Source organism: Halyomorpha halys, unplaced genomic scaffold (genome assembly GCF_000696795.3).
Source record: "Halyomorpha halys isolate HHAL.00 unplaced genomic scaffold, Hhal_1.1 Scaffold752.1, whole genome shotgun sequence".
NCBI classification, from domain to species: Eukaryota; Metazoa; Arthropoda; class Insecta; order Hemiptera; family Pentatomidae; genus Halyomorpha; species Halyomorpha halys.
In genome coordinates, this window is record NW_027108250.1 from 818,473 (window position 1) to 840,562 (window position 22,090).

A 22,090-nucleotide genomic window follows, 5' to 3' on the forward strand; every position below is an offset into this window, starting at 1 on the left:
TACATAGATCGCCAAGATGAATGGCATATGAATTCTCTAATTGGCTTCATTTTGTCGATCTCGATGTAATTTCGAAGAAAAGCCGTGCAAAATGAACGAATGGTTCTCATACCAACCAAATTCTCAAAATTCAGTATAGATCTTTCTAATCATCCTAATCCTTTGATTCAATCTTTATCCAGTTTCACCCATCCTTACAATCCACCTCGAAGGTTGAAACATTAGTGGGCAAGAGACTTCGAGTAAAATAAACTATAATACTACTTTAACTTTTTTTTTTTAATTTGCTATTAATGTGCTCATTTATCACTAGATTCTCGGATATAGAATACAAATATACAACTAATCAATCATATAGGTTGATATTGCCTCAAAAATGTTAGAAAATAATTATTACAAAAAAATAAAAATTGCTCCATGTCTCAAAAAATACTATGTTGAAAGACACGTTACCGTACATGTTACCACTTTTGTAAAAAAAATTATGTTTTTCAATATTGTATATAATTCATATCACTTATTCTAATAAATGTTCTGACATAAACATTTTGATAAAGTACATAATTCTTACAGCGCTCATCTGTCCATTCATAGCAAATCCAATAAGCAAAAGATTCGAATCTTTTTCTTATGTAATGTATTGCGGTTACTAAACAATACAAAAACAGGTCCTTGTTTTATTTATACAATTTTAAAATTAAGTAACTTAATTAATATTTGTCCCCTCTATGTCTCAAAATTTACATGGCTTAGGAAGAAAATTTATAAAACCACTTTGGTCGTAGATTGAATATACTTCCAAATCTAATTAGTCTAGAAGTGTTACGAAACGACACGAAATATACCCCTCCTCCGATAAACTTTCGGTATGATCAGAAAGACCTCTATTTACAGAGCAATTAAAAAAAATCATATTAATCACTTTTAACTTACGCCTAAACTCTTTGTTATTCTATATAGTATTGAAACATTTGCATTGTCGGTTAGATTTATTTTTTCAATTATTTTTAATGTTTAAATAAAAGTATAAAAATTCGTGAAACAGTTATCGAATCCATATGATATGGTAAATCAAATTAAATGCAATTAAGTTAAACGAAAGTGCAATTTCAGGTTAGGTTTTCTGAGTTAGATATTTTTCATTAAGGATAAAGACAGAAGATATTTTTTTCTTCACAAACTCAAAAGAAAATTGTTTTCAACAGTAACATGGGAACTCCTAATGACTTAATCCCTTCAACATAAAGTAAGGGTCACCAATGTCATTCACAAGGAAATGGATTGCAATACTGAAAACAACGAATCAAATGAAGATGACATCGATTCCCTAGAAAAAAAAGCTGAGAAATGGATGAGTACTTATTTCAAACGTGGGGAAGTTGCTTTGAGGAACACAACAGAGGAATGCTGGGTAGTGATTAGAAGGATTGTGAGGGATTTGACTCCCCTGGTGCAGAGGTACATAACCAAGAGCTATGTCCGTCCCATCCTCGCTGAAGCAGGCAAGGACATATCTCACTGGTTCAATGACCAAGGAGAAGTAAGTATCGCTTAAATAAATGTAGACTATGTCAATCTTGGCTATAATATTATGAAATGACCCGAAATTTCTTATTTGATCACAGCATTTTACTTACATAATTACATCGTACACGTACGTTTTAAGAAAATATGAGTGTGTTCCACAAATTACGGCCAATTTTTAGGTCACAGTTTTTAACAAAAACACATTTAAAAAATATACATGTTCTTAGCTAAAACCCCTGTTGAGGAAAAATTGAACGTAGTCTTAAATAATAATATAAATATAAAATGTTACTTTGAAAACCAAGGGCCAATTACTAATATTTTGATTTATTATTTTCAATCAGACCGCTGGTACTCCTCAAGGTAGTATCCTTGGTATCATCCTTCACACCGTTTATACAGCTGGCATCCCAACCAATCCTAACACTGTCCTCACCACGTATGCTGATAACATATGTATGTTCGCAGATAATAAAAACCCTTTTATTAACCCCCCTCCAAACTCTCCAATCCCATATCACAACCCTCGAAGAATGGTGTCATACTTGGAGGATTAAAATAAATCCCATCAAACCATCTTTACCCTTCGTCGTAAACCTATCGACTGCCCTATAGTATCGTTTAATAATGTAATAAAATGAACTATTTGACAGGGTGACAGCATTATCCTTGGACTACATCTGGAGAAAAGACTAATCTAAAACCTCAAACGTCAAAGACTGAAAAGACAGGAAACTGCACGTCGATTTCGACTATTACAGCAAATAGCAAATAGCGTTTTCGACAAACGATCTAAACTTCCAATTCATTACAAAAGACTGATCTACATGACTGTAAGGCCAATCTGGGCATACGAAGTTGAGTTTTGGAGCTACAATAAACCTAAGAATTCCTCCCGTATCCAATCCTTACAATCCAAAATCCTTCGTAAAATCCTCAATGGTGCTTACTTTCTCATAAATAAAACCATACATAAAGACCTTAATGTTACATGTGTAACTGCACTAGCACGAACCAGAGATCATTTCTTCTATTATAAACTCCCTAACTACCCAAACCCACTCACTAGTTTCTAACCTTGGTCCCGCTTCCATTCATGACAATACTCCGAGGTCCCTGAAAAGAAGATGCCCACGAGAACTGCTTATGTAAAAACGTCAGTAGAATGCTACCAATGGGTAGTTCCTCTGCGCGTCCGCATCACTCCATTATATTTTAAGTCAAATTTACTGAATGTATTATTATTTTCAATTATGAATTTGAATAAAAATATTTACAAAAAAAATTATTTTCAATAATGAACTATCGAAATAACAAAGAAAAAATGATCTCCTTATATATCTAAACGAATCATAAATTATAAATAACTTAAAGAATCATAATGCTTTCATGAGTAAAAACTATATATACAATAACACTGAACACATTTCAAAATCAGTTTCTATAACACTGCTATAAATTTTACAGACTAAAAAAATACTTCTAAATTCTGAACGTTTCAAGAAACATATCATATTACAGCACACCATATATTTTATTATTTGGTAATTAACTGATAAATAATTAATAATAATAAAATGATTATTAAAATAATAAAACAATTGTGTAATAACTGGTAAAGTTTTTACTTTCAAAACGTATCTTGTGAAAGGATTAAAAGTAAAAGTGGTGGGCATTACAACGATAACAGTTCAGAATCCCGAAAAGTAAAACAAAAAAATCTATTTATAATTATTATAAGCATATGAAATATAAATAAATAAAATAAATATTAGACTTAATCTTAAAGAATAAACGGAAAAAAAACATTATTAACTCTCTAATATTATGCAATGAATACAAAACAAAAAAAAATCGATATTTGATACAATAACAAATAGTACAGGAGCCCAAGAGGAGAATAAAGGCAGTTATCTCACCCCAATTTTTGATTACTTTAATGAAAACTATGTATAATTACTAGTCAAAATTGATGAGTCTGCCAAGTATAGGTAGGGGAAATAAAAAATGGCGGCTGTTTCAAAGCGATAAAAAAAATTATTTTTTCATTCGGAGCTCTATATCTTAAAATGTAGGAACAACACAAGAAAACCTAAGAGAACGATTTAAAGAAGAGTAAATTTTCTAAAATATGAGCTCTAATAAAATTATTTATGTTAAATAGTTTTCAAGATATAGCTTTAAAAAAATCAACATTTCACAAAAATGTCATGAGCTAACTACTTTATAGTAAGTTAAATTTCCTTTGTTTTGAGTGTTGGCAGACATATGTATATACGTCTTATGGAGATATCTAGAGATATATTTTTTCAAAAATCCAACATTTTATGCGAACAACAAGAAATAAGCATTTTGTGAGTTTATTTTCTCAAATATCATAAAAACTACTACTCCTACAAAGATTAAACATTTTTAACTATTTTGTAGTAAATTTAACTAGTTTTAATTTGAGCGCTGGCAGACATCTGTACGTCCAATGGTTTCTGAAATGAAGTTTTTCATAAATCAAAGATATTGTCCGAACAACTATAAATCAATTTATTTAAGCAAATATGAAAACTACTATTCCTACGAAGGTAAAGGTCATAAACTTCTTTATAGTCCACACAAATAGCTTTAATTTGGGTGCTTATAGACATCTGTACGTCACATAGTTCCTGAGATATAGATTTCTCAAATAAATTAACTAACCACTAATCTTTCAGTGGATTTTAAAGAAATTTTGCTTTTTAAAAAGCTATATCTCGAAAACTATTGGATGTAAATAGCTCTTTAAGGGCTAATATTTCAGAAAATTTACTCTTTTTTAAATAGAGTTCTCTTAGATTTTCTAGTGTTGTTGGTAGTTTTTAAAATATTGATCTCCAAATAAAAATTAATGTTTTTTTAAGGTTTTGAAATAGTCGCCATTTTTATTCCCTCTACCTACTTGGCAGGCTCATCAATTTTGACTAGCAATTATACCTAGTTTTCATTAAAGTAATCAAAAATTGGGGTGAGATAACTGCCTTTATTCTCCTCTTGGGCTCCTGTACTATTTGTTATTGGATGAGACAACTGTTTTTTTTCTTCCCGGCTCTTGTACTAAAAAGAATGTCACTCGCAGAAGATGGAAGAATAAAAGCTCGTCGGTGTGCGCATATCTAATAAAAATACACAAATCTCCGAATCTCTTCCAAGATGGGCGCCGTCGTCCAAACGGTGAAGAGCTAGTGACCATTTGGTGAGTGATGGCACGCAATACTCTACCCAAAAGACTCGGAGGCTAAACTGTGCAAGTGAGCCGGTACATGGTTAAAATCACCAGAAATCGACACAAATCTGGTGCCTCATAAAATTTGCAGTAGACTCCAAAACAATGACAGAGGATCGGTGAGGAATCGAGTTTGCACCTGGGGAGTGCAGGTTAGCAAATTAATACATGTAATACCTCAAAAAACATGAATTAGACTGTCTAAGAATCCCCATTAGCTTGATTCGTGAGTAGTCTGTCATTCCAAACTGTCCATGGAACAAGATCTTCATAAACCGCACTCATACACAATAAATGCCCATCTCATGAAATATTTTAGCCAACTAACTGGTAACAGCTGTTTTAATTACAAAGAAACAAAAGACAAAAGGTCATCAAAAATAAATCTTTTTGTTGGGCCTAACAGATGTATAGTTTCCACATACAACTAACGAATAAATTAATTAATCGTTTTCGAATAGTTGTGAGATGTTTGAGATGTATACATTTGTATATAAAAGAAACCTTATTTATAGGAAATAAATAAGGGATTTTTTAAAATATGACATTATGAAACCTTAGAAAAATTAATGCTAGTCTCTAAAATTTTAGGAGAATATTCAAATAAAAAGAAAATTAATCCTGGGAACCAAAACACCCGCTACAGCTTTTACAGCCCCAGATAAAACCAGGGGTTCTTTACTACTTCTTTACCACAATATTATAAATGAACAGAATTAACACGGACGGCTCATTGAAAGCTTTATCAAAGTACAAAACGAATTTTCTCAGGCGGGTTTTACTTCTACTTTGAAAGGGTTCCTAACTTCAAGTGAAAGGCAAGTCTACTTAGACAGAGGTGTAAACATTGACCCGGAATATTACTGGGCCCACCATTTTAAGCCGTTTTTTCTGGTAAAAATACTCTCATTAAAGAAACATAAATATTTTTTTTCTTTTTTTCATGTAATAAACTTTTGTACAAAAGGAAGTAGAAAGGATAATATATAATATATACGTTATCATACAATATATATATATACATAAAGTTACGGTCACGGGTAAGAACTATAAAAAAAAATGGAAAAGAAGGCGAGAAATGACGCACGGAAGTACAAAAAGTATACTACTATATTGTCTGTAGTAATTGTATATGTATATAGGTTTAGCTTATGTTTACCTATGTAGATATACCTAGAGATTTTAACCGATATTATGACCAATATCCGGTGTCATTATACCTTAACATATATGTATATAACTTAAGTATCGGCGAGAGCGAAACGTTAAAAAAAAACAAAAAACAGAATGAGATAACACAGTCGAACTCCAGTAATACACTGTTTTTATTGAGTCTAGTTTTTCTATATATATATATATATATATATTCGAATCAGATGATTTCTTTCACAGACTCGGTCAGCTGAAATCGTAACAGCTGACTCAAGTCGTAACTTTCCTCCGTCCTCACCAATTTACGAACAATGATCGTAAACTTATTCTATACAATAAAGTTATTAGGTTTAAACAGTATTTGAGGTTGTGCAAGAAAATGAATCATATTTATAATTTAAGACTTGCTGATTAAAAAATTATATCAATTTCATTGGGAATGGTTGCCTTTAGCAAATATTTAGCAGAACTAAGGCCGAGGTTTAACTGAACATGGGCAGCGGGACTTTGGAGAATGTTAATGACACAAATATTCTTGAGGTTTAGTAAATAATAAACAATTTTGGTGACGTTTTGAAATTTTATGGTTCTTATATTCATGCCATAAAGTGAAAAAAAGAAAGACAATTTTTAAACGAACGAATATGCCATCACACGATTCAAATTGAATACCTGCAAAATTATAAACCATCGGAAAATAAATTCCCAACGAAATATAAAAGAAATGAACACCATAGAAAAGAATCGCGCTGTCAACAAAAATCGGTGCATACAATTTAAATTAATGTTACTCAAATCTCAGTAACATATAAGACACCGTTAATTAATAATATGAAATACCAAAATAAAAAAAAAATATCATTAAATATAAACAATCGAAAAAAAATAGGAAATACTTTGAGCAATAAAATATTTTATTTATTTCCTTCGATTTGTTGGATTGCAATTAAAATTTGATCAATTAGGCGTCATCTTGTATTTTTAAAACACAATAACAATAATTATTATAAACAATAATACATATCTATTGTAATATTGTAGGCAAAGTTAATATATAAAAAAAAAAGGCTTTTGATTATACTTCTTTTGAATTTTCATTTGTTTAAATGTTTACTCGTAATAGTCTTGAAGTATTTTTTTAATTTTACAGAGACACGTCAAACACCTTTAAATCTTCATACTATCGTTTATTTATCAATAACTGCAAACATAACTGAAAAATGCAACAGCGAATTCTGCCGAGATGAATTAATTATAGCAAAAATTCATAATTTGATGGAATATATTTTAGTGACAATTCGAAGGTAACACTAGTAATTGATTTGGAAATGAACAATATGTAGCCCGAAACGTCATCAAATTAATAAATAAAAGGTGCATGAAGTTTTAAGGATGTTAATCGCAAGTTGCTTCATTAAAGAATATATTACCCTTAGCAAATAGTATCTACTATTATTTGGCTCATTGTATACCTTTGATGACTTGGTATTTTAAAATAATGGTGGTGGTATAAGCAAGTAGTCTGGTGAATAAAAGGAATTGGTATTATTTCAGACAATGATAAATAATCACTACTAGGAAAACATCATCTCTAGTTTCATACTAAGAAAATATATTTTTTTTCTTGCCCCTTTCTTTCATAGGGGTTATCCGAGGAGTAATCAACTTATTCTAACCAAAGTGAGTGGGTCAAGAGAGAATATAACATTTTGTTATAACGAGGGGTTATTTTTCTTTGATCTATGTTCGATTACAAAAAAAAAAGGAACCATAATATTTCTTTAGGTCCTGATTATTCCTGACTAAGACTACGAGAGGGTGTTAAGCTGACCGGACCCCACCCACTCACCGGCGGTTTTTGCCATGAGCTGATTTGAGAAAAAAAAACTGGGGTCCGGTTGATGTATGAGTGAGGTAGGGCCTTCGCTACCATTTCCCGAGTCCGATGCTGAGATTGATAGCGGTGAAAACTTTTATCTTGTCTCAATGATGGAAAGGAAAACTTCTAAAGAGAGCTGAATTATAGTTTATAAAGGGTTCTGTATCTGTCAAAAGTTGTTCTTCTTTCAGACAATAGATACCACATCATGAGCAGGACCAGTGATAAATTGAAAATACCTTTCATATATACAACTACGTAATCTTTTCAACAGATTTTCTTTATTTCCTGCGTAACAATCTGTATTTTTTTTATTTACTCCTGCCAGACTAAACTAACAGGTTACCGGCCTATTCTAACCATGGTAAGGGGGTCAAGTTTTCATTTCATGGGACAACTACGAAACAAAAGTCGGCCCCTTGAAGCCTGATTTGAATCGGCACTGCTGCAGTAACGAGATTGCTATGGTAAACGCCTTAAATCCTTAAGCTACAGACAGCCCCTGAGTAAATTTATGTAGCTAGTATCGTAAACCGATAAAAGGATATATTTGCTAGAGCGCAATGAAATAATATTATAAACCGATAGTAAAATTACTGCCCACATCCTTGGATTTAACCAGGGTTAGGCATTATTTGAATAAAGATTCAGTTGTATGAGAAATAATTTTTATTCACAAACAAAAATGAGTTATTTAAAATATGATAAAAAAAAATGTTTTAGGGCACATCTAATTACATATAGTTTGATGTGCCATAAACTATTTTAAAATATAAATATAAACTTCTAAATCATTTTTCCATTCAAATTTTCTTTTGTCGAATGTTTTTCCTGCAAATAATTATTTAAGATAAAATATGACAGATATATTAAAATTATTCGTTGTTTTCGGATAAAGTAACATATAAATTGAATTGAATTAACAATTTTCGTCAAATTCTTTTGAAACACAAGTTAAAATAACTATATTATCAAAATTGTTTTACAGTACTAAGAATAATATTAAACTGAGCTGCAGACGGAATAATTGGATTGAGCTAAACATGTTGATATTAAATTTCTTGAGAATCAAAATTTAAATAAATAATAACTACAAGGGGCAGAAAGAGCGTCGCTGTAATGAAAACCAAGAATTGTGGATATTATAAATAGAATACTTCAATGATTTTCCCATGCATTGAATAAACGCCACTAGCACAGGAAACGTAATTAAAATAAATGTATGCCAAGCATAAGAATGGAAAAGATCGATTTACTTATACATCAGAAAATGTTATACCTTTAGTAAGCCGAATAAACATATAAATCGAAAAAAGAATAATGTTAATAAACCTTTGAAATTTGTTTTTCCTAGTACTTGCGGTTCAAATTATGTATATCTATTTTTTTTTGTTCTTCTAGGAAACTATATTGCTGCAGTAATCAAAATGGTACACTCTCTATAAAAATAAATATTACTCCGTTTTATGTCCAAAATAAGTTTAAATATTTATTTTCAGTTAGATATTATTTCTTATTAACAGTTAGTAGTTTATAGTTGTCTTTGTACTTTAGTTTATCGTTTTCTATAAGCATTTGCGCTAGCTGATTTCTCAAAGAGATTTTTGAAATACACGATTTTCCGATTGCACTAGTTTACTTAGTTTTGAAACCTGGCTATAGATGGTAGATTTCTTTTATTAACTGTCTTTTATTCTATCTTTTTCTTTCCTTATTCTTTCTTCCTCATCCACTTCATTAAGTTATGTTCACCACATCTAACGACTGTTATTTGTATTACTTACTAATATCAATTTATAAAATGTTATATTTACTTCTTTAATTTTGTAATTATGCTTATATATTTAATTAATTACATTTACACTTTTTATTTATACACATATTTTTTGCATTACTTTAATTATAAATAATTTCCGATTTGTATATGTATTTACTTAGTTGATTTCCATATCTACGTATTTTTATTTTTATTCTATCGTTTTTAATTTTATATTATAAAATTCACAGAGTTTCAATATACTTGTAATATTACATTATACATTTTTTCAATACTACGTATGTATATTATCTATTGTCTTCTTATGTTTCTTGATATATTTTATTTACTTTTCACCATTACGGTTATCTTGGTTATCGTTTCTAGTCCAGATGAAGGCCTGAAATTCTGGCCGAAACGTTGACAATAGTAAATAGATTTTTACTATATATAAGAAAATCAAAATATTTGGTAAATTTTCACTTAACATAAAAATTTTTACAGATTTACAATTATTTACTTCTAATTAAAAATATAAGCTATTAAACGGTGAATATGAATTTGCCTTCAGCAGAGTAGAAATATGATAAATCAGATTAGAAAAAAAAAATCAATGAGTTATTAGGAAATTGAGATCCGTATCTACAAGATAAAAGCCGCATTGATAATGTGGACATAGTACAGCTCGGGGACTGTATTTTTTATGTATTATACCAATATATAGCATTTGGAGTACTGTATAGTTATAGTAATATACTTCTGTACAGGAAGAGAGTAAGGAAGAGTGAAATGGTGATTAAAACCTTCGTATGAAAAACTGTCCACTATTAGTATTACATAACATAAATAATAAATTTTAGAACTCGTAAATAACTCTACTAATCTCTCTAAAGTTTGAGTTTAAAAAGGAAAAAAAAAATAAATAGTACTTACTTTACAATAAAATGGATCATGCAGTAAAATATAACCTAATGAATGGTTTAGAAGAAAACGTATTTCACCACAATCAAACCCTACCAAATGTAGTATTAGATCTAGCGTGATATACCTGAATAGCGAAATGTTACAGTTGCTCACATTCGTCCACCCGATAACGATGGAGCTGGTTCCTTACCTACCTCACGGTAACATACCCCACCTATGCGAGAACTACTTGCCGAGTCCTTACTGGTTCCCGACTCCGCTAGTGCCCTGGTGGAAGGACAAGCGCTACTTCATCGGGAGGCTGACAGCCAACGAGAGGCCAATCCGGGTTCGGAACATGCTGACCAAAATGGAGGCTACCTTTACGGTTAGTAATATAATTAATGCTCCGACAAGTACAAAAATATATACGTACCACATACATGTTTGGGACTAGAAATACATTAGATTTATGGGTACATGGACCATAATTTTTACATATATTTAATTTATAAAACAAAATTAAACTATTTATAAATACTTCTTAATATATTGTTTGCTATCCTATGATTATAGGTACAGATTGTTTTGAAGAAAAGTTCTGTTTGTTTCTCAGCTTGTGCGAATCAAAATGAACCTTTAAAAAAAATCCAAAATTCTGTGTGCAGAGTAGCCATGTCACCCAGTTCAACCGCTGGCATAAATTAGCAGTTCATTAATCCATCGGCACAACGACCAAGTCTCACTTAAATAAAATTGTACTCTACAATTAAAATAAAAATATATAATACTTCTTGATCTTTCCAATTATGGGAAATATTTTTCTAAAGGAATCCATTTAGCTTCTTCTGCTGTCTAATTAGTTTTTCCTCCTGTATTGGCTTGCCTACATTTATTTCATTCTTCTAACAGAGTTTATGACATTACCCCTAAGCTATTATGAGCATGAAGTAACAATATTGTTGTGATAAGAATAGTGTTAAATTAATTTGTAATTAAAAGTTTTAGTTAAGAGTGGAAAATGGGGTAATTTTGACTGAAATTGATGACCTGGGCAGAATAGCCTGAAAAAAGTTTTTTAATTATTCCTGGAGTGTAAATTTGTATTTAAAATTGTCCATTAGGATGGTCGAAACGTTGAATAATGGATAAATAAAAACTGTGTAACACTAAAATGGGATACAATTTAATTTATTGAAACATTAAAAATGTTTTTGGTTTCCACCACCTGACATAAAGTATATAAATTAGCCCACAAATCGGAAAACATGGAGGATTCCTCCTCTTTTTTATTGGAATTCATCACTAGGTATAAGGCTTTATAAACACATATCAGCCTCCAGAGTTTTTAAGAATAGGCTTAAGAAATGCTGGAATCTATTTCCTTTGTGCGTCAAAATTCCAAGGATTTATCGGATATAGATCTCTAGTTACCTGCTGGTCGCAAATCAGGCCTAATTATTGTTTCACGACCATCGGTTTTAATAGTATACTTACCATACTAATAATAAATCGATATTTTATCGTTAGATCAGATCCCAAAACCTCCTGTATATTATTAAATTCTGGTTAAAAAATAATATTGTTGGTCATTTGAAGGTTTGCGAAGAAGACACTATCGGTGGCGGTATCGCTGATCGCTACAAAGTTTACAACTCTGCCTACAACTCCTATGTGTGGAAGTTCGAGGGTAAGAAGGTTAAGATGAACAAAACCCTGACCGATAACGGCATAGAGGACATTCGGCCAGCGATGAGAGATGTCCAGATACCTGAATGTTTCTACATTCCTTGCCTCGATCTTTACTACAAGGACGATTTCCTCTGTAATTGAAATATTACTTAAAACAAATAAAAACCCATGACAGAAAATCTTTTATTTTCTATTTATTGATAAGGATTGAATTGTACTGGTAAAAGGAGAAATCTATTTTCCAGATTGAAAACAAATTTCCGGCTAGCTTTAACCTTTTATAATAGCTTTATTATAAACTGTTGGAAAACCAGATATTAGAAAAAATAGTAGATAACACAGAATGTTGTAAATGTATTTAACATAAATATTAATGTAATTCATTTAAAATAAAAATACGTAATATAGAAAGTGGTAAATGAAGAATGACGAAAAACAAACAAGATGCCAGGTTTTAACAGAGTTCTAACTAACGCAAGCGTTGAGTGTTACTCATTTTGCTTGTCTGATCGCATTTTCTAGTATGAGCCTTTCAGCTAACTCGGTAAAATTATTTTTTGTATTTTAAATATGATCCTATAACAATTTACCACTGAATAAATGATGAGGAGCGGAATGTAAATTCTAGTACATTTTTTTTTTTATTTCTGTTATACTTTTGCAAAAGTGAAATGTTAAAATTTTGAAATTAGAAATATTATTAAAAATATTATATATATAATTGATTGACCGTATTATTCCAAACCATGAAGAAGATGGTCAGAGGTGCGGTCAGAAGAATACCAAAAATAGTTAAGAATTATTTATTTGTTGACGTTTCATCCCACTTTGTAGGGGTTCATCAGAGCTAAAAAGATAAAAAAACAACATTTTTTCATTAATCTACTTCATGAAATAGAATAATCTATTAGTCTACGTCAACTTTAGAGATAGAAAAAATATGCACTTATTATTTTTTAAACCAAATATTATTCTTTACTAGAACAGAAAAATGAATGATAAATGTTAGTAAAGTGAAAAACTATAATACCACATCGAAGCTCTTTTTCCTTCAAAATACACAGAAGGAAAATTTTTCTATACCGAGATAGAAGCTCTCTTCTCCATCACTAGGCATCGGTTTATAATATTATCTTCGGAAATATTATCTTCTGTATTCCATATCGGATTTAGCTACACTACATCAAGCCCGAGTATAGAAGCCGACTCCTTTCACACTATATCCACTATCATCATTATATTTCCACAACTTTTATATAAGTTTATTGTATTTATCTACTATCACAGTAAAATATAACACATACTACGAAATGAATAAGTTTATCAACCATGTAGTACCATGAAAATTAGAAAAAAAATAATAGTTAATTTGGCAGTAAATAATTTTGAATAAAATCAAGTATAGAATAAATTAAAACTGTATTTTTTCTGAATATGTATGTGTGTGGGAATGGGTAGCTCATTGGTCAGCCATTGCTACAAACTTCAAGGACTTGGGTTCACATGCAGCTGTGGCAGATAATTATTTCTAGTCGTGAGAACACTGTGTAACTAAAAACAAAATCCTCCGGGGTCCAACCAGACTCATAAAATAGGTACCTTAAATTGGGTAGAAATATGGCGGTCGAGCGTGATTCTGACCAAATCACTTCCTCGCACAATCATTGGACTAGATCCTTCATGGATTGTGTTGGTACATATTTAATTCAATATGTTTGTACAGGAGTAGGAATTTAAAAAAAGGAAAGAAACCTAATAGTTTAAATTTTAATACTATATTTTTAATATGAAATTTAGATTGAATTTTTTTTTTTTTTTTTTAATAATTTATTTATTGATATTTACAACTGTATACACATATATACAACAAGTAAATTTGCTGTAGGTGACATAGTGACATGATAAAAACATGTGGAGAATCTACCCACTGATAGAACTCCAATAACATTTCTAGAGAAGAAGATCTCGAGGCCATCTTCTTTTCAGACGCCTAGGAGGATTATTAGGTAATCAAGGAGAAGCCAGATTAGAAACAATATTATGGAAGGAACGGTATCTGGTTCTGGCCAAATCGGCAACATATGGAATATTGAGGTCCTGATGGATGACTTGATTTGTGACAAAGTAAGGAGCATTAAAGGATTGAATTCTGGAGGAATTTGATGGTTTAGTGGAGCCCCAAAGCTCAACTCCGTATGTCCAGATAGGCCTTATAATAGTCATGTAGATCAATCTTTTGTAATGAATAGAATGAAAAAATAAATATATATTTTTAAATAAGTAAATAACTTATTTAATAATGGGAGCAACCAGGTTATTAGATACTACATACCTAGTAATGATTTCTATTATATATCGTATAATTATTGTTCTTTTTTAACTATTGTGCTTTATTTTACGTTAGAAATTACTAAATATTCATAAAGTAATAATTTAATGAATTAAACTATCTTGATATTTTCATTTTGGTTCTAGATAATATAACGTTCACTCGCTAGTTTATCCTTTTTGTTTTTTACATTGTATTCATAAATGGTTCGATGTTTATTTTCTATAACTAATGATTTTTTTTTAATATTACATAAATATAGACTTTTATACATCATTCATATTACATCAAATCATAGCTTGTACACTGAAAGCATTCGAAATATACTATGATTAAATACGGGAACACAAACCATACCTTGTATAAGCCATGTTAAATTCTCCTTCACTCATGTAAATTCTTGTCGACCTTTTATCTAGTTATTAGATCTAGATGTTTGCATCTCAATTAGTACTCTGTTCACTAAATAGTACTAGCTTGATTATGAGATGTGGCCCTGGTGGAACAAAACGTTGTAATATCATCTGTTATTAGATTCCGAAGAAGGAAGAAGCAGGACTAACTTCATTGTGTACCTCTTCCTACCATTAGAGTTCCCTCCTAGTAAAATCTACTTTTAGCAACGCATTTCGTAATAGGAAGATAGATGTTCCGGGGTCGGGACCTTTCGTGGAATTCTTTCAATTTAGAAGCACTCTGTTAAATAACCCTTTGATGCTAAATGTAGGGACCAAATCAATAAATTTCTAATCGGAAAATTAGTGAAAAATTAAATTTTCTATAATTATTTAAGTCTAAAAAAAGAAACCTTTGGAAGTTTGATTTGGTAATTTTGCGAGATTTTTTAGTCTGCTGAAACCGAAAATGAATTCCATTTTTCAACAGTACAAATTTTTATTTCAGATCCTGAAAAAAATGATTAATATAGAAAAAAGTGATATAGGACTATGTAGATCAGAGCATTTTTTCAAAAACATGTACAGAGGATAAGATTAACAACAAAATTTGAACATAACGAAATAAGTTGAAAAAAAAATAAATACAAAAATCTCCAACAAAAATTTAAAAAATAAACATTTCTCGCTTGCCGTAAAGAGTTTGGACAATTCCTTAACTTTAAACATTCATTATCCGTGTATACTTTGAGACCATATTAAATTAAAATTGTTTGGTACCTTTGAAAAGACTATTTTTCCCTTTTTAAAAATTACAAACATATTGTTTTATAGGTGAAATTTAAATTGGCCTTGTAGAGTAGGATTTGTGTAATTTAGTAAAATATAAAGTCATTTTGTTATCTTGAAAATTTGATGCTAATCATTTGGTGCTGTTAAAGATTTTCTTCACTTTTGTGAAAAAAAAAAGAAAAAATAAGGTATTTCTCCTCGAGAATTTGTCGTATAATCTTTGATAAAATTTACGTTAGGATTAAAAAGAATTTATTTTCGGTTTCAGCACATAAAAAAACTACAACATAAAAATCAGTTAAAATTTTCTGTCATTTTGTATAATTAATTTCTTTTGCAACTAAGAATACAGTCAATAAAAATATTAATGTGGTAAAGTCAACTGCAAATGTCCATCTTCTTAGATATTCCATTCCATCCTAGTTGCGAACAATCTCAAATTTCACAACATTTATTTTGAAATCGCTAAGACCGATGGTATTTCGGGTATTATAATGGAATTACTGAACGTTGGAATGTATGTGGTTGCAAGATTCGTATTGTGCTGTAATACTAATAAAGAATTGTCCACTCAGTTAAAAGAGAAACAGTGTTCATTTCTCCTGAATCGCAGAGTAGTTCAAACAATAGGTGATCACACATAGATAACACAAGTTCTAGACCCAATTAGGCTAAATGTAAAAGAGCAAAATAATAACAGGATAAAATAAAAACATATTAGAATGCACCAAATGACAAGATTCCCTATTTCTAAGAAAGATAGACCATAGACAGGGAATAGAAATTTCGATGTGACTATTTTCGATGATACTGGTTTTAAAAATTGTTGTCATGTATCCACAGGTACTCGCTTATGCTCCTAAAGAACCGAGAAAAAAAAAGTTCTAATAATTTTTGTTCTCATAGCCTTTACTTAGTAGGGACTTAAATGTCATTTAAATATCTCAATTGATTTTTTTGTGTGTAGAATAATAAAAAATGAGTTGCTAATCGTATAAAATGTATTTAAGGAACAATTTTTTTTTTAGGTCAAAGGATAGATTTTTTTAGCGTCATTTAAAATCCTTGTAATATTCAGATAGAAATTACAAATTTGCTTTTTACGATTTTTTTTTTCAGCTGAACATAGGTCACTTATTGTTTTATCTAAACCTAAAATTTAGTTTCAGAATAATTTTTTTTTATTTAATTCCCAGTTTTGGAATACGATTGTCATGAGTTAAACAAAAATTTCCTAAACAGTTAAATGATATGTTATCTGTTTTGGTGGAAAAACATTTTATTTTGATGTAATATAGTACCAGAACTGTTAATTCAATAAATTGACAAGAAAGTTAACACTTTAATGTGGACTTCACACCTACTTTAAATTAATAAAAATATTTGGAGTATATACTTAGTTTGTTAAACATCCTTAAATAAGAGACAGAATAGTTATACTAACACAATTTTAAGAGGTGACGGGATTTAGTAATAATTGCTGCAATCATTAAAGCATATTTGCAATTATAATTTTCATATAATATACATCCTTCACTTATCGGAAAGTCCCAATTTAAAACTAAGATACAAACTGAAATTATTATTATTGAAACTAAAATTATTATTTTATTTTAAAACAGATATTTCAAAATACTCCCTTGATTTCAGTGTCCATTTCCTTTTTATAACGATATATAATTACATTTACTAATTCTAGTGTCATACGGAATTGAGCTATGGGCTCCACTAAACCATCTAATTCCTCTCGAATCCAATCCTTACAGTCCAAAATCCTTCGTAAAATCCTTAATTACAGGAAATTTACTTGATGTGTATATATGTATACAGTTGTAAATAACAATAAATAAATCCTTAAAAAAAAAAATCTGGTGTGTTTCCTAAGCTCCTTAACATCTATATTTAATTTATTTTGCCAATATTGTTAAAAACGATTTTTTTTTAAAAGGGAAACACGAAGTCACCACTAGCTGAGTTCATCCCTTTAATTAAAAAAAAAAGTTTTGTACAATATTGAAGGAATAAATTATTTATGGACGTTAGCAGTCATACGGAACATATCTGAACCAGTAAATATAATATTATATGAATTTTATTGTTATTATTATGTATTATTATATAATATTAAACACAAAAAATAAAATAAAGGCGGAGGAATACTATGAAACGTCAGTTATATAAGAGTATTGTATTTTGTATAAAAAAAAGTTTTTGAAAGGACCTTCACAAAGCATTTAGATCACTAATGAACTTCTAAAATGCTACGTTATGATAACCCTATTCTTTTAAATAATACGAAAAAGTATTCAAAAGCATGTAGCCGTCAACGAGAAGGCACACGTTGTTTTTAGTATGTCTGCTTGTTGGAGCGTCTCTAGCACCTACCTAATTTAAACTTTGCTTGCTTCAAACTCCCTTAATTCTGTTACGCCAGGTTGCAATACATATTTATGTGTAAGCAAATAACTGGATTATCGAAGTTTAGGGAAAATAAAGTTTAAACTATTTATTATTATAAAGTTTAAATAAAGTAAACTAAGTTAAGTTAATTTGGATATTAACAAATGTCCTAAAACTACACGCAAAAACTTGAACGATTATAATTAAATAGTTTAATAATTTTTAAAAAAATAATAATTTAAGGATCTAACCATATCTAGCGATGACCTTATTGTTTAACAATGGATATGATATTTTTAGTTTGGAATTAATTGTTTCTCATTTTTAGAAAATATAATTTTGATTGAGTCGGCTATATTCGATTAGTTTTAAATTTGAGCAGGCATAATGCAATTTAAGCGTAGACAAAATCAAAAATATGAATTTGATATTTTTTTCATGACTTTTCACCGGTATACGGATCCTATACTACGAATTCTATTTACTATGAAAACGGCGTTAGACCGTATAAGTGCATTAATATCAAGTAACTATCATTCTCCGATCCAAGAAACTTCAGTATTAAAAATCTATATAGATTTATGAGAAATCGACATTTAAATTTATCACATATCTTAATTCTACTGCTAATAAATTTTATGAACCATTCAATACAAAATACCATATATTCTAGAATTAAAATGTCATTATATATAAACAGAAAGAATAACATAAATCTGAGATTTTATGAAGTGATAGTAAAATGAAAATTAGTAATGTAATGGTGAAAAGTTGGTGAACAAGATTTGTTTTAATCTACCTGTGCCTGAACTGAATTTACTCTCATCTATTGACTTATAACACTCTCACATGAATAAGCATATAACACATATATGATGTTTATAATCTCTTGTTTATATTTTACGTATACTGCTTGCTATTTGTTTTATTTGCATATTAATGTTATTTGTTTTATATATATTTTATCCATGTGACTTTGTGTTGATGTTTTCTGATATATTTCCTTCACGCCTTCCTATCAAAGTCCCATGAAAGAATAACTGAAGTAAGATGCAGAGGAGTAAAATGCAGTAGTCTAATAAAGAACTGATATTAAAGAAAACATTTAAGGCAAAGAGGTTGACCACAAACTAATTGCAATAAAGGGAACTAGAATCCCGGAAAAACCACCAGAAAATGAATGTCATGGAAAAAAAAAATAAAAAGAGTTGAAGAGAGATTTCGTGACATGCATACTAGATATTTTAACGTACAAAAATATGTTAGATTATGATAACGAAAAACAACAATCATAGTAATTTTTGTTTTATATAAAAGTGACATAATTTAAATAAAGCAATTAAATAAAAATTCATTAAATTTGAAAATCAAATTACTATTGTACTGAAATATTTTCATAGTAGATGCCATTGGATAATCATCTTCAATAATTATCCAAACTTTCTTACAGTAATTAATAATAATGACATTCTCATTAAGATCTAATTATTTTAAAACTGATTTCTTTTCTTGGGGCTTGTTGGGTGTTTACTGATTAACCAATTAGTAATTGAATATAAAAAGGACATGATACATTAAATATTTAGAGAAGGCCTATCTAGACACAAACGCTACAGGAGTAAACAAAATAATTTATTAATGTTCCATATTTACCCATAAATACAAATAAATAAATGATTTAGATTATAGTATTAATAATTCAGACAATTATTTTTTCTTTTAAGCCCCGTGGGTGTGCGTGGATGAAGTGATGATTAAATAGAGTTAAAGGTAGCCTTTTTTCTGCATTCTAGTAATGAATTTTAAGAGGGGACTGAGGAAAGTTTATTATTTGGTAATGAGTAGTCTTTATTTTGTTTATATCTGTTGGTGATGGGGCTCACCAGGTATGTTGATTCAAATAATTTATTTACTTGTATTCAGTTGAGTCTGAGTCTGTTTGTGTGTCTGGCCGTTTTTTTGGTGCCCTAAATAATGGGTTCGTACAGTACTGAAGGCTGTCAAAAAATCTGATGTGTCTCCTCGATATAAATTCTGTCACCGTCGGTAGTTCGAATGTCGTATTGAAGTGGTCCATTTTTACTCTTAGAAGTGAAGTATGTTTTACTATACGTCCCAGTATAACGCTCTGAAACTGTTGGAGCCTCTTGACCGTTGAAGGTTCTATGTTGGTCAGCATAGGTGCTCCTTTGCTGGCCTCATCACACTTTTGTAGATTATTAATATGACGCGGTGAGAAAGATTAGGAGATGTAGCATATAGGAGATAAAGCATATACGACTTGATCCTGGTCTGCTTGATCATCTTATATCAGTGACGAGCAAGCGTCAGGTGTCTGTCAAGGATAACACCCAGATATACTGCTAGTCAATTCTTGTACCCTGCAACCTTATACACTTTAGGTAGAGGAAGCTTGTTCTCTGGAAGGAGAAAATAATATAGTCGGTCTTCTTGGGATTAACTGTAATATATACCCCTCCGAGATTCTTGTTTATTTCCGTACAAGCCTTCTCTGCCCGCTGTAGAGCTGTCTCTGCATTTTTTGAACTACTGTAGATGGCTATATCGTCGGAATAAATTCAACCAGTGATAACAAAAATTATTTTATATGATTACTTTGTTGACAAATTAGCTGGGATACTAGCAGCATTTTATTTATTTACAGGTAGTGTTGCGATCTGCATTGTCTGTTACACGTCTATCTCTGAGTGGTATATCTGAGGTTTCTATCTCTCTATGTCTTTATCAAGGAAAAAGTTCCGCCCTTCATGAAGATTTGGTCTTTGGAAAAAATAAGAACTATTCCAATCTTTTTGTTCTGCTATGGAGGCTATATTTTACCTCACTACTACTTTTATTTTATATTTTACCTACTAATAGATTTATAAGTAGTTAATAAAAAAAATAAATTAATGATGTATTATAATGATTGTTTGAGAGCGATTTATTTTACTAACACAAATTTGATCCACACATATTTCACATTTGATCCAAATTTACTCTCAACATTTATTTCCAAAAACTCTCCGTTTCGGCTCTAAGGTCATTTTCAAGGAGAAGCCCTTAAATATTGGTGTCATATTCTCTAAATAAATTTTCCTGGAGGATAATTGCCCATATCATATAAAACTTTTTATATTTTAAACTTGAAACTTTTGAACTATTTACTCTTACTGACATCATTCATAACATAAATAGGTTACTAACCTACAGGAAAACATTTTTAGAGAATATGACATCAATATTTAAGGTCGTCTCCTAGAAAATGGCCTGAAGGCCGAAACTTTGGAGAGTTTTTGGAAATGAATGTTAAGAGTGAATTTGGATCAAATGTGTTTGTGTTAATAAAAAATTAAAAATGATCGATTTTTCATTCCCCCACCATGTACGACCTAGTAAGACACAAAGTAATTAGTTTTCAATCAACAATTGAATGTTTGTTTCAATTGACTAACTGTTTTAGCCAATTATTCCATGAGGACTCCATTAAAAAATGCGCCTCATTATTTATTGTCATAGGTAAAAAGAAATTAAATAAAAACTGTATAGTTTTAGATTTTAAACTCTATACTTTAATGTAGAGTATATAATTTAATAAAAGAGCTAAATAAAAGGATAATTAGGAATGGTCGATTTTGAATATAGATAAACCAACCATACCATTGAATGAACTCCAAAAGTATATTAAAACTTTGATTCCGGAATTAGCATATACATAATAAATATAAGCTTGGATCTAAGGTTTGAAAAAGGTCCATCATTTGAGAAAACATTTGGTGAATCGACTAAAGAATGATCAAGTTGAATAAAAAAAGGTTTTATGCATTTTTACAAATTAATATCATAAAAATACTAAAGTAGAATTGCTTGTAATAAAACAAGATAAAACTTAGTAAGCTTTTATTTGGTTAAATACAGCATGGTTATTAATACACTAATTCTAACTAGGTTATAGCATCAGATAATAATATGGTAATTCAATCACCTGGTTAATTGATAATCTAATTACATA

At 30.0% G+C, this 22,090-nt stretch overlaps 1 protein-coding gene across 1 annotated transcript; it reads left to right on the forward strand.

Moving 5' to 3' along the window:
- Window positions 1–1,058: 1,058 nt before the first annotated feature.
- LOC106685893 (cytochrome b5 domain-containing protein 1) lies at window positions 1,059–12,335 on the forward strand. Its single transcript, XM_014428876.2, has 3 exons — window positions 1,059–1,540; window positions 10,637–10,858; window positions 12,070–12,335. Exons 1-3 carry the CDS (start codon window positions 1,277–1,279, stop codon window positions 12,301–12,303), a joined length of 720 nt encoding a protein of 239 aa, XP_014284362.1. The 5' UTR covers window positions 1,059–1,276; the 3' UTR covers window positions 12,304–12,335.
- Window positions 12,336–22,090: the final 9,755 nt, after the last annotated feature.

What these genes read in the sequence shown, in the direction of transcription:
- LOC106685893 (XM_014428876.2), top strand. Translation starts at nt 1,277, where the DNA reads ATGGATTGCAATACTGAAAACAACGAATCAAATGAAGATGACATCGAT. An exon ending in GGTTCAATGACCAAGGAGAA is followed by an intron (nt 1,541 to 10,636) that starts GTAAGTATCGCT and finishes GAAATGTTACAG; the next exon opens with TTGCTCACATTCGTCCACCC. An exon ending in AAATGGAGGCTACCTTTACG is followed by an intron (nt 10,859 to 12,069) that starts GTTAGTAATATA and finishes GGTCATTTGAAG; the next exon opens with GTTTGCGAAGAAGACACTAT.